Here is a 14007-nt window from a genome sequence, read left to right as displayed (position 1 = left end):
TATGGACAAAATAGGTTCTGTGCATGTGTTCTTAAGTTGAATTTCTATGTAAGTCATAACAGGTATATTTTTAAAGTGTAACTCTAGACATTTTTATCACTTTTGGATAGCATAGGAGAGGGTTGACACCTCTGTAATGTTTTGTTTTGTGGTTTTTTGTTTTTTTGCTGATTTCACCTCACTTTCTGTTGCTCATTCCTCTGAGGATGCTTGCCATAGATGCAGGCAAAATGTCAGGAGAGAATGCCTCTAGAACATGGCCATATAGCCCCAAAAAACATACAACAACCCAATAGGAATCTTCTTTGCCTGTATTTAGTAACTGTAGGGAGAAATGTGACCTTCATAATTCTTGGTATTCTTTTCTTTCTCCCTTTTTCCTTCCCTCTGCAGGTGTAGACTTCACTTATCAGGGGCAGAAACCTCTTTTCAAAAATTTGGACTTTGGGATTGACATGGAGTCTCGAAGTAAGTGATTTTGAATAATAATGGGAGGATTCTTATTAGAATGGACGTGTATGTCTGCCTCCTGGATGTGTGTATCATTTTCGTCTCTGTTATCCTTATGGGTGATTCCATATTGGGGCTCTGGTTTTTTGATATTCAATCTGCAATGACTTTGTAATTTCTGTTAGGAGTCCTTTGTTTTGCCTGAGACCTTGTTGTAGTTCAGCCAGTTTAGCCCTTGATTGTGGCTGATACTAATGTTAAGGTGGACATGCATCATGGGAACGCTAAGCCTGTGAGTCCACATGAGATTTTAAGTCCTGAAAATGATCAGTCTGTGTCTCCAGCAGTTAGTGAAGGTCACATTCCAGAGAGTTGCCGACATGGTGCAGAGGAGGCAGTCTCTAGGGCAGTGGTTCTCAACCTTTCTAATGCCGTGACCCCTAAATAAAATTCCTCATGCTGTGGTGACCCCCAACCATATTTTCGTTGCTACTTCATAACTTTAATTTTGCTACTGTTATGAATTGTAATGTAAATATCTGATATTCTGGATGTATTTTCATTGGTAGAAATAGAACATAATTAAAGCATAGTGATTAATCACAAAATCAATATGTTTGTGGGAGTATGGACAAGGGATGGTGGGGATCTGCAGTACCTTCAATTGGTTTACCTCTGACATCCACAGTCCACTGTGATTCCCACAAATTACAGACCTGGACCAAACTTGGCACACAGAACCTCAATAACCAACAAAAATTATGGAGGGGATTGGTAGGAATTGACAGTGATTTATGGAAGATGTACATCCGGAGAGCACTGTGAACCCAAATGACTATGGATCTGGACCAAACTTGGCACAAATATTCAGTATGCCCAAAATTGAACACTGGTGGAGTTTGGGAAAAATAGATCAAGACATTTGGGAGTTGCAATTACTGGGATGTATAGATCCCCTGCCATCGAAGAGCATTCTGAACTCAAACAGAAATGGAATTAAACCAAACTTGGCGTACAGAAACCCCATGCCTAACAGAAAATACCAAAGAGGTTTGGGGAAAATAAACCTTAGCTTTTGGGAGTTCTGGGGATATATAGTTTCCCTGCCATTAAAGAGCATTCTGAATTCAAACAGAAATGGAATTAAACCAAACTTGGCATACAGAAACCCCATGCCTAACAGAAAATACCAAAGAGGTTTGGGGAAAATAGACCTTGGCTTTTGGGAGTTCTGGGGATATATAGTTTCCCTGCCATTAAAGCGCATTCTGAACTCAAACAGAAAGGGAATTAAACCAAACTTGGCATACAGAAACCCCATGCCTAACAGAAAATACCAAAGAGGTTTGGGGAAAATAGACCTTGGCTTTTGGGAGTTCTGGGGATATATAGTTTCCCTGCCATTAAAGCGCATTCTGAACTCAAACAGAAAGGGAATTAAACCAAACTTGGCGTACAGAAACCCCATGCCTAACAGAAAATACCAAAGAGGTTTGGGGAAAATAGACCTTGGCTTTTGGGAGTTCTGGGGATATATAGTTTCCCTGCCATCAAAGAGCATTCTGAACTCAAACAGAAATGGAATTAAACCAAACTTGGCATACAGAAATCCCATGCCTAACAGAAAATACCAAAGAGGTTTGGGGAAAATAGACCTTGGCTTTTGGGAGTTCTGGGGATATATAGTTTCCCTGACATCAAAGAGCATTCTGAACTCAAACAGAAATGGAATTAAACCAAACTTGGCATACAGAAATCCCATGCCTAACAGAAAATACCAAAGAGGTTTGGGGAAAATAGACCTTGGCTTTTGGGAGTTCTGGGGATATATAGTTTCCCTGCCATTAAAGAGCATTCTGAATTCAAACAGAAATGGAATTAAACCAAACTTGGCATACAGAAACCCCATGCCTAACAGAAAATACCAAAGAGGTTTGGGGAAAATAGACCTTGGCTTTTGGGAGTTCTGGGGATATATAGTTTCCCTGCCATTAAAGCGCATTCTGAACTCAAACAGAAAGGGAATTAAACCAAACTTGGCATACAGAAACCCCATGCCTAACAGAAAATACCAAAGAGGTTTGGGGAAAATAGACCTTGGCTTTTGGGAGTTCTGGGGATATATAGTTTCCCTGCCATTAAAGCGCATTCTGAACTCAAACAGAAAGGGAATTAAACCAAACTTGGCGTACAGAAACCCCATGCCTAACAGAAAATACCAAAGAGGTTTGGGGAAAATAGACCTTGGCTTTTGGGAGTTCTGGGGATATATAGTTTCCCTGCCATCAAAGAGCATTCTGAACTCAAACAGAAATGGAATTAAACCAAACTTGGCATACAGAAATCCCATGCCTAACAGAAAATACCAAAGAGGTTTGGGGAAAATAGACCTTGGCTTTTGGGAGTTCTGGGGATATATAGTTTCCCTGACATCAAAGAGCATTCTGAACTCAAACAGAAATGGAATTAAACCAAACTTGGCATACAGAAATCCCATGCCTAACAGAAAATACCAAAGAGGTTTGGGGAAAATAGACCTTGGCTTTTGGGAGTTCTGGGGATATATAGTTTCCCTGCCATCAAAGAGCATTCTGAACTCAAACAGAAATGGAATTAAACCAAACTTGGCATACAGAAACCCCATGCCTAACAGAAAATACCAAAGAGGTTTGGGGAAAATAGACCTTGGCTTTTGGGAGTTCTGGGGATATATAGTTTCCCTGACATCAAAGAGCATTCTGAACTCAAACAGAAATGGAATTAAACCAAACCTGGCATTCAGCCTCAACAACAACACCAAAAACGAGCTGGGAGAGACCCCTTGGGCCATCTAGTCCAACTCCCTTCTGCCTTCATGCATGAAAAGCACAATCAAAGCACCCACGACAGATGGCCACCCATAGATAGTAATAACAAAAACAACAGATTTGGAAGGGACCTCTAAAGGCCATATAGTCCAACCTCCTTCATTCTACTTTCATGGAGGGAAAGCACAATCAAAGCACCCACGACAGATGGCCATCCAGCCTTAATAATACAACAACAACAACAACAACAACAATAATAAGGAGAGTTTTCACCTCTTGGCCCAGGAAGTCAGGCAGACAGGAAGGCAGGCAGGCAGCTGAGCTGAGGTCCTCCTTCACTGCGCTCCGTTGGAGCCCAGCTGGGCCCAGGAAGGACAGAAGCAGGGTGAGGAAGGAGCCTGCTTCTGGCAAAGCTGCTTCAGCCCACATGGCTGCCTCCGGCCTCACAGCCAGCCATGCTCCCAGGCAGGGCTTGTGCCCTGCAGGGAACGTTTTGGCCTACTGGTCCCTCTTCCGAGCCCGGCGGGAAGCGCGGGGAGGCCAAGCCCTGCTCCCAGGCAGGCCCTGGGCCCTGCCGGGAGTATTTTGGCCGGCCCCGCCTCCCCCGAGCCCTGCAGGAAACGTGAGCCATCCACCCTGTGGGGAGCCATTTTGATGAGGGGGCGGGGCCAACGGAGACTGCCTCGCGACCCCTTCAAAATGGCCAGGCGACCCCCCGAGGGGTCGCGACCCCCAGGTTGAGAACCGCTGCTCTAGGGAATAGAGTTCAGAGACTGAAATCCCAGGTGCAGAGAATACTGAGTTGGAAGATTTTTATTTTATTTATTTATTTATTTATTGTCGTGTCAGGAGTGACTTGAGAAACTGCAAGTCACTTCTGGTGTGAGAGAATTGGCCGTCTGCAAGGACGTTATCCATGGGACGCCTGGGTGTTTTGATGTGTTACCATCCTTGTGGGAGGCTTCTCTCATGTCCCCGCATGAGGAGCTGGAGCAGATAGAGGGAGCTCATCTGCGCTCTTCCCGGATTCGAACCTGCAACCTGTCGGTCTTCAGTCCTGCCAGCACAGGGGTTTAACCCACTGCTCCACCGGGGGCTCATTGGAAGATAATGAGCTGGTTGATAAGAGACTTAGTTTTCATAAACTTCGGGCTGCTCAGCAGAATCTCCAAAGGTCACAGCGCCTGTTACAGAAGAAGCCCGTAGCGGTAACTCATGTGAGAAGGCGTGACTTCATGTGAGAGGTGGGGAGTATTTCCCAGCTAGCCTGGTCAATGTCGATAATTGAGACAACAGCTCTCGCCAAGTCCTAGTAGTTTCATGCCTTTGTCCATGTTTCATGAAACCAAGTTTTAAGGATTATTCCTGGGTTTTTGCATTGGATTTTATGCTGCCTTGTGCTTCCTGTTTCTTGTATTCCTGCGCCTGATGTTCTGATGCTTTGGGATTCTTCATTACCCCTGTACCTTGAACCTTCTGGACTTTGATAGAAATCAAGTCAGGCTACCTGAATTCTCCAATTAGAAAAATGGAGAGGGAAGATAATCATCTGGCATCATTTTCTCAGTGGCAGAATGTCATTATTGATATAGCTGCTCTCCCTTCTCCCCGCAGTCTGTATCGTGGGTCCCAATGGTGTGGGGAAGAGTACACTGCTGTTGCTACTAACGGGGAAACTCACACCAGTAAGTATGTTGAGTCTGACTTCCCATTTTCACCACTGTTGACCATTTTATTCTGTCCCTAAGACATTTTTAAGGTTGGATATCTCTCCCAATATGACCTGGAATATTACATATCCAGCATTCTTCAGCTGTACTCCCAAATCAAGCCTCCCTAATGTTATGTTATTCATATATCAGTATTTTTCAGTTAAACAAAAAAAAAACGCTCTTGTTTATTATTATTATTTTAAAAGAAAATCTGGCACCTGAGCTTGAGAAAATGTGGCAAGAATGTGTAGGGGTTCCTGCATTGGAGAAAATAATTAGAGCATTCCAACATTTATTTTATTTATGTATATTTATTATTTGTTTATTTCCTTTCCCCCATAATGGGACACCTTACAAAACAATGTTATGAAACATATATTTTGCAATGTAAAACAACTGCAATCCTATTGTATCGTATATTTTAAAATAAATGATAAATGTTCAAAAATTAAAAGCTAAGAAAACTACGTCAGATGAAATACCATTCCTGCTATACATTAGAAGGCTGATTAAATAAAAATGTATTCACCTGTTGGCAAAAGGAAAGACGGAAGGGCACCAGGAGGGGTTTGCTGTAGAAGGGCTAACCCTGCAGTATTCCCCTTGGACCTTAATGAGAGAGAAAATATTTCATTTTTCTGATTCATTTCCTAACTCTGGTGGGATGTGTTTTGGCCCTGGATTCTCCCAGGGCTTGGATCAAGTTGTAAAAACACTTATAATAACACAGAGAATTGTGAATCTATTCTAACACTTTTTCTCTCTTTTCTCATCTTTTTTTAGGTATAATTTTTATTAATATCAGAGTTCATTCACCATACCAGCCAAACAGCAGCACATGACACACTACAAACCATACACACAAACCTTATATCTCATACCAGATATCACCATTTCCCCACACCCGTGTAACCTTCACCATAAAGCACCATGAAGCCTTTAAGCCCATTTATCTATCCTTATTCATATCCTAATCATAAATTCCTAATGGGGCCCCTCTATGTCACTGATTCTCCACTCAGATATGCAGTGACCATCTTCCACTTTTGCAAAAAGTCCTCATTGCTTTTGATTCTCCTAAACCTAATAGGCACAACCTTGGGTTTTTTTAAAAAAAAATCTTATTATTTAGCATTTTATTTGTCTCCTTAATTACCTTATCCCAAAATGCCTGTATGGTTTCGCAGGTCCACCACATATGGAAGGGTGTCCCTTTCTGCTTCTTACACCTCCAGCAAATTCTTTGTTGTGATTTCTCTATTTTTGCCAATGTTGCTGGTGTGATATAGCATCTATAAAACATTTTATATAGATTCTTTCTAATAGATTCTCTCTTTTCTCATCTTTTTTAGACGAGAGGGGAAATGAGGAAAAATCACAGACTAGTAAGTATTATTGGCCTTCTGTTGGGGTTGTTTTGGGAAAGGAGGCCAAATTTGAGGGAGCAAGAGCTCATCTCCAGGATTGTAAAGAAGAGTCAGAATGGAAGGGTTTAGATCAGATATGGGCAAACTTCAGCCCTCCAGGTGTTTTGGCCTTCAACTTCCACAATCCTAACAGCCTACTGGCTTTTAGGAATTATGGGAGTTAGAATTCAAAACACCTGGAAGGCCAAAATTTGCCCAGGCCTGATTTAGACCCTGTTGGTGGTTGACATCTTCCAACACCATGGCATGACATGTCGCTGAGGGTGGCAAACTAATTCGATAGAGAAAATTTTGGGAGTCACACATTGGAAGGCTCTCTTGGCCAGGAGATGTGCTTCATGGGACAAATAAGTTGTAGGGCTGGGCAACCACGGAAAAATTTGTTTCTAAACTCGATTCGTTTTTAGGGGGTTTTTGCGTTTCGATTTTTAAAAGAATTCCGAAATTTTCCTTTAAGAAATTTCGTTATTTACGAAATTTCGTAAATTACGAATAAATTACAGATCGATTTCGAAACAATTACTAATCGATTCGTTAATGGCGGGCGCGATCGCGCAATACGCTAAAAAAACCTCCAAATGGGACAGGAAGCTTCCCTCTCCCTCTGTTGTTGACTATTGGTGTGATAATTTATTTATTTTTCACTGAGAAAACAAACAGCAACCCTAAAACTTGCACCACACATGCGGAAATAATAACGAAACGATTTCGAATCAATTACGAATCGATTTTGAAACAATTACGAAACGAATTGAAAAAATTCGTTTCGTTTTTTAGTTGCTCCTGAATGGTTCAATATCGCTTCGTTATCCAAAAAAAAAAAAACGAATTAATAACGAATTACGAAATTAACGAACGAAATCGCCCAGCCCTAATAAGTTGGTATCCACTCGTTTTAGCTAGTTTTCTATTCACTAGCATAGTTTTGTTGGATACCATGTTACTAGTACAGACTTTGCAGTGGGAAGGAGAAATTTGTGGTCACCTCTTGTGCAGCAGTCACTTTGTTCCTCATATATCAAGTCACAAATTTGAGATGGGATTTCTTTAAATATTATATTGCACTATAGACCAGGCATGGGCAAACTTTGGCCCTCCAGGTGTTTTGGACTCCAACTCCCACAATTCCAGACAGTCAGTAGGCTGTTAGGAATTGTGGGAGTTGGAGTCCAAAACACCTGGAGGGCCTAAGTTTGCCCATGCCTGCTATAGACCATTCTCATGCAACTTGTAAGGAACTGTAGTGTCCCATCAAGATTCTGGCTTTGGTTTGGAAGGCACAATTGCGAAGGTCGCTCTTGAACCTCTCAGTGTCTCATGTGTTTAGATTGCGGCTCACAGGAGGTAAAATTTCTTCCTCTTTTCTTTCCACTCCATAGAAAATTGGCTTTTTCAATCAGCAATATGCCGATCAGCTGAACATGCAGGAGACCGCGACGGAGTATCTGCAGCGCAATTTCAACCTGCCCTACCAGGATGCTCGCAAATGCTTGGGGCGCTTTGGCTTGGAGAGTCATGCTCACACCATCCAGATCTGCAAACTCTCTGGTACTCAAACTAGGGAGTGAGGAAGAGGTGGAAGAGGTTGTCTGTCGGGGAACGGAAGAGGGGAGGGCCTGTGGGGAGGTTAGGCTTACGTAAAGGCTCAAAACATTTTGGTGTCCAAGGTGGACAAAATGGCATCCCATGCCCAAATCCCTAATTCTATCTGTGGAGACTGAATGTATTGCCGAATGTAATGTCAGGCCACATAGAGAAGCCATTGAAATCCACAAGCATGTGGACAATTTCAACAGAAAGGAGGAAACCATGAAAATGAACCAAATCTGGCTACCAGTATTTTTAAAAACTCTAAAATCATAACGGTAAATAAAGAACAACACCCAGAAACAGGGGAACTCCAGACAAGAAACAATCAGGAACAGCTAACCACATATCAACAAAGGATTCCCCCAGGCAATAAGAAGTCACATCTTGGCCATTAAATGCTAATCAAGGTGACTGACTGTGAGAGCCGTTCAGCAGTGGAACTCTCTGCCCCGGAGTGTGGTGGAGGCTCCTTCTTTGGAAGCTTTTAAACAGAGGCTGGATGGCCATCTGTCAGGGGTGATTTAAATGCAATATTCCTGCTTCTTGGCAGGGGGTTGGACTGGATGGCCCATGAGGTCTCTTCCAACTCTTTGATTCTATGATTCTAAGGTGGCCAATTAAAACATTCACTCCTTGCCCCAACAGACAAGAGTTATTTCTCCCACCCTGGACATTCCACAGATATATAAACTCCATTTTCCTAGTTTCCAACAGACTTCACAACCTCTGAAGGTGCCTGCCAAAGATGCAGGCGAAACATCAGGAGAGAATGCTTCTGGAAAGGATGAAATATCACCTAGTTCTTTAATTATTTGTTTGTTTCCTTTCTTCCATAGGGGGACAGAAAGCCCGTGTGGTATTTGCTGAACTAGCTTGCAGAGAACCGGACGTGCTCATTTTGGTGAGTCTCAATATCTGGTTATTAGAGGTGGGAATCCTGGCCTTCCAGATGTTCCTAATATTCTGTTTCCAGCAATCCTAACCAACACAGCAACCAATGAGGAGCACATGGAGTCCCATTCCCAGGAACATCTGGAAGACCACACTTTGGCATCCTTGGTGTGCTGTTGAATCAGTTCCCTATCAGTTTAGGTCATGAGACACTTTCACTGTATTCCACACCAGGAGACCTGTTCTATGGTCTTGAATCAATCAACTCCAACCACTGGATGAGCTCTTGAAGCTTCCTCCCTTTTGCTTCCATCCATAATGAAGCAATTAAGTGTGGCATAGGGCTGTCCAGAAGAATATCACATCTGTCCTGCTCACACTCTTCACCAGTAATGCAGAGGAATCATAGAAAGGACTGCTCCTCTGCCTCTCCTTCCCCGGCTTTTGGCCATTTACCTTTTCAAAGAACATGGAGCCAAAAGGATTAATTATTCTTGAGGCAGCTTCTATCTTGATGTTTCATTTTCTCCCTTTTGCTGGCCATTTACTGCTACCCCATCTTATAGTGCTGTCATCAGTCTAAATCAGTGTTTCTCAACCTTCGTAATTCATGCTGCACCCCCTTAATACAGTTCCTCATGTTGTGCTGACCCCCAGCCATAACAGTATTTTCATTGCTACTTCATAACTGGTATTTTGCTACTGTTGTGAATTGTAATGTAAATATCTGATTTGCTGGATGTATTTCATTCACTGGACCACATTTGGCACAAATACCCGATCCGCCCAGATTTGAATACAGGTGGGGTTGATTTTGTCATTTGGGAACTGTAGTTACTGGGATTTATAGTTCACCTACAATCAAAGAGTATTCTGAACTCCACCAACGATGGAATTGAACCAAACTTGGCACACAGAACTCCCATGACCAATAGAAAATACTGGAAGGGTTTGGTGGACATTGACCTTTAGTTTTGGAGTTGTAGTTCACCTACATCCAGAGAGCACTGTGGAGTCAAACAATGATGGATCTATTTATTTATTTATTTATTTACAGCTTTTTTTATTCCGCCCTTCTCACCCCGCAGGGGACTCAGGGCGGATTACAGTGTACACATATATGGCAAACATTCAATGCCAATTTTTGACATACAGACATAGACAGAGGCTATTTAACTTTTTCTGGCCACCAGGGGAGCTGTCGCTTTCATAGTCCATCTGCGAAGCTGATGAAGCACTTCCGCATTCCCCGCATGCTTCCCCGCTGGAATGCTTTGCTGGAGTCTTCTTTATGGCCTCATAAATCAGCTAATTTAGCCTCCCCACACTTTAAGGTTGTACCTTATTTTTCCTACTTGACAGATGCAACTGTCTTTCGGGTTGCAAAGGTCAACAACAGGCTACACACAATTGGTTGGAAACCCACTCCAACCCGGGCTGGCTTCAAACTCATGACCTTTTGGTCAGAGTGATCTTAATGCAGCTGACACTCAGCCAGCTGCGCCACAATCCCGGTGCTAGACCAAACTTGATCAGATCTAGACCAAACTTGATCAGAATACTCAATATGCCCAAATGTGAACACTGGTGGTGTATAGGGATAATAGACCCTGACATTTGAGAGTTGTAGTTGCTGGGATTTATAGTTCACCTACAATCAAAGAGCATTCTGAACTCCAGCAACAATAGAATTGGGCCAAACTTCCCACACAGAACCCCCATGCCTTGAAGGGATTCACTAGCATGAGTCTCTATCCAGCCTCGCATACTCTTCCTCGCTCGGGCATGTGCACTACACTGCCATGCACTGAGCACAACTGATCTCCCCTCCCCACTTGGAGTCTCAGAAGCAGCTCTCCCCTTGCCTGAGAGGCTGGCCAATTACAGCAAAGGAGGGCTTTGGTGGGAGGATTCATTTCCAAAAAGGAAAAGAAGAACAGGTGGAGAGATCCTCAGCCTTCTCTGCCAAAGGGGTTCCTAAGACCATCAGAAATATATGTCTTTGGGGACTCCTCTGAAAACCTCTCATGACCTCCAGGTTGAGAAATGGTGGTCTAAATCCACATCAATTTCTTGAGTCTTAGTGATCAAATGAAGGGGTCATTGCCTACTGTTGTCCAGTTTGTTATGACAGGATCCATGTGCCACCTCCATACTGTGTCCTTGTAACAGAACAGAATGATGGTGGGCAGGGGGATAAGTTATTTTCTCCTTGGAGTAAATGTTGCCCTCTTTTGGACTCCCTTGTCCCCAGGATGAACCTACAAATAACCTGGATATTGAGTCAATTGATGCCCTGGGAGATGCCATCAATGAATACAAAGGGGGTGAGTACAGGCTAGTCGTAGTGGTGAGGGGGAAGTGGGTGGGCCTTTTGATCCTTTTGCATGTATTGCTTGCCTGGTTCAGCAAGGCTTTTGCCGCTCCCTGACCAAGTTCCTCTGTGGTAATATTACCAGTGCCAAATCCCATCAGCTGTTTATTCTTCCTGCCTTACATCCTTAAAAAGTAATCGTAAAGGTTTACCATCTCTAGTACAGAAAAAAGCAACCTTCCTCAATCCGGATCTCCCTCCCCAACAATTTCCATTGCCCAATCTCCCAGTGTTTCAAAATTTTAAATTTTTATACTTAAATTTGCCCTTGCCCCATACAATTTTTTGTGTGTTTACTATCTGATTTTATACTGCTGTCTCGCTTATTATTTAGGTTTTACATTTTATGTTTTTTAGTTCTATTATGCCTTGTGTTATATTGTGTTATGCTTTTGTGTAATATTGTATTTACTGTATTGATGGGCGTGACCTCATGTAAGCCGCCCCGAGTCCCCCTGGGGGAGATGGAGAAGGGTATAAATAAAGTTGTTGTTGTTATTATTATTATTATTATTATTATTATTAGTTATTATAACCTAGCACACCCTGGAACTGCAGCTCCCATTATCCCTATCAATTAGTTAAGCCTTACCAATTCCAGAAATTCTAAATTGGAAATGTTTTCATGGTTGGAATCACTGGGTTGCTGTGATTTTTCCAGGCTGTAAGGCCATGTTCCAGAAGCATTCTCTCCTGATGTTTCGCCCACATCTACAGCAGGCATCCTTAGAGGTTGATGGGTCTATTGAAAAATAGGCAAGGAGACAAGAGTTCTTTGTCCCACCCTGGACATTCCACAGATATATAAACCCATTTTCCTAGTTCCACCAGAACTCACTACCTCTGAGGATGTTTGGCATAGATGCAGGCGAAACATCAGGAGAGAATGCCTCTAGAACATGGTCATATAGCCCGAAAAAACCTACAACAGCCCAGACTTGCAGTTTCTCAAATTGCTTCTGACATGAGGAAAAAACAACTGTACAGTCTTCTTAGGCGATCCCTCGTTGTCTGAGTAGGATTGTCCTTCCAAGTTCGGTGTACTGTCGGTGGGTATGTAGGTGACTGTGGAGCCCTATTCTTGACCTGCATGTTCTCCCACAGTGAAGGCATCAGTTTCCAGATGGAAGGCAGTCCCAGTCGGAGTTGGCTTGACACGCCTTCCTCTTGGCATGTTTCTCCCTTTCGTGCCTCTTCAAATTCTACAGCACTGCTGGTCACAGCTGACCTCCACCTAGAGTGCTCAAGGGCCAGGGCTTCCCAGTTCTCAGTGTCTATGCCAGAGTTTTTAAGGTTGGCTTTGAGCCCGTCTTTAAATCTCTTTTCCTGTCCTCCAACATTCCATTTTCCATTCTTGAGTTTGGAGTAGAGCAACTTCTTTGGAAGATGGTGGTCGGGCATCCAAACAATGTGGCTGATCTAGCAGAGTTGATGACAGAGGAGCATTGCTTCAGTGCTGGTGGTCTTTGCTTCTTCTAGTATGCTGACATTTGTCCGCTTGTCTTCCCAAGAGATTTGCAGGATTTTCTGGAGGCAGCGCTGATGGAATTGTTCCAGGAGTTGCAAGTGACGTCTGTAGACAGTCCACGTCTCACAGGCATATAGCAGGGTTGGGAGGACAATAGCTTTTTAAACAAGCACCTTGGTATCCCTATGGATGTCCCGGTCCTCAGACACTCTCTGCTTTATTGGGAAAAATGCTGCAATTGCAGAGCTCAGGCGGTGTTGTATTTCAGTGTCAGACAGTAGTTCTGGGATGGTGTCATTGAATGGCCAGATGGAGCCTAGTTCTGCATGGAGAACAATTACTCTCTACTGTCATATACAGACTTGAGCTTCCAGATGGGGAGCGAAGTGGGAGTGCCATGCTAACTGTTGGTCTTCTCTCATTTTCCAGCTGTGATTGTTGTCAGCCATGATGCCCGGCTTATCACAGAGACCAACTGCCACCTCTGGGTGGTGGAGGACCAGTCGGTCAACCAGATAGATGGGGACTTTGAAGACTACAAGCGTGAAGTGCTGGAGGCCTTGGGTGAAGTCCTCGTCAGCCGGCCCCGGGAGTGAACATCAAAGGAAGTCTTTCCAACCGCCTTCCATTTTTCCAGCACAAGTTCCACTCTCACTCTCTCTCTATGCGAAGGACTCTTTATTTATGACAGCTGGGGGTGGAGGGAGGAGGAGGAGGGATTGAGCAAGTGCCAGGAGCAAAACAATGCCTCTTCTGTTCTCCCTCTCTTCCTACGCATCCCATCCGGAAGAACCAGAATGAATTGAGGGAGCTGACGAACTGTGAGCATGTCTCCGAAGGGGTTGCTTTCCCCAAGGGCCTCTTTTCCAGGTCTCCCCTTCCTCTCCCAGTCCCCAGCATTCTTTTTGGGAATCGCTGGAGCAGAGTCATGTAACCGTATTAAATTAAAATGTGAAGGACATTTTCATGCAACATCTTGGCTCTCGAGTCTTGTTATTTCGGAGCAAAGTCCCGAAGAGGCCGTGGAGCCCATTGGGCTAAGCAAGAGTGTGGGTGCCAAGCAAGCAGGGTGATTCTTCAGCTCTAGAACATTGTGCAACAGTGTGATGTGGCGGCAAAAAAAGCCAGTGGGATTTTGGCCTGCATCAATAGGAGTCTAGTGTCTAGATCTAGGGAAGTAATACTACCCCTTTATTCTGCCTTAGTTAGACCATATCTGGAATACCGTGTCCAATTCTGGGCACCACAGTTGAAGGGAGATGTTGACAAGCTGGAATCTACCCAGAGG

At 43.6% G+C, this 14007-nt stretch overlaps 1 protein-coding gene across 3 annotated transcripts in view; it reads left to right on the top strand.

Annotated features, from left to right (window-relative positions):
• The window catches only part of ABCF1 (ATP binding cassette subfamily F member 1), a 48828-nt gene extending 35137 nt beyond the window's left edge, over positions 1–13691 (top strand). For all 3 annotated transcript variants that reach the window (XM_060759353.2, XM_060759352.2, XM_060759350.2), the window contains 7 exons: positions 394–468; positions 4872–4942; positions 6322–6354; positions 7776–7944; positions 8823–8887; positions 11132–11204; positions 13149–13691. In XM_060759353.2, the coding sequence (XP_060615336.2) occupies positions 394–468; positions 4872–4942; positions 6322–6354; positions 7776–7944; positions 8823–8887; positions 11132–11204; positions 13149–13315 (653 nt within the window). In that variant the 3' untranslated portion in view covers positions 13316–13691. The remainder of the gene's footprint in view (positions 1–393; positions 469–4871; positions 4943–6321; positions 6355–7775; positions 7945–8822; positions 8888–11131; positions 11205–13148) is intronic.
• The last annotated feature ends 316 nt before the right edge of the window (positions 13692–14007 follow it).

This window comes from Anolis sagrei, chromosome 2, assembly GCF_037176765.1.
Source record: "Anolis sagrei isolate rAnoSag1 chromosome 2, rAnoSag1.mat, whole genome shotgun sequence".
Lineage (NCBI taxonomy): Eukaryota > Metazoa > Chordata > Lepidosauria > Squamata > Dactyloidae > Anolis > Anolis sagrei.
Note: the sequence above shows the minus strand (reverse complement) of the source record. Positions and strands in the feature narration are given on the sequence as shown.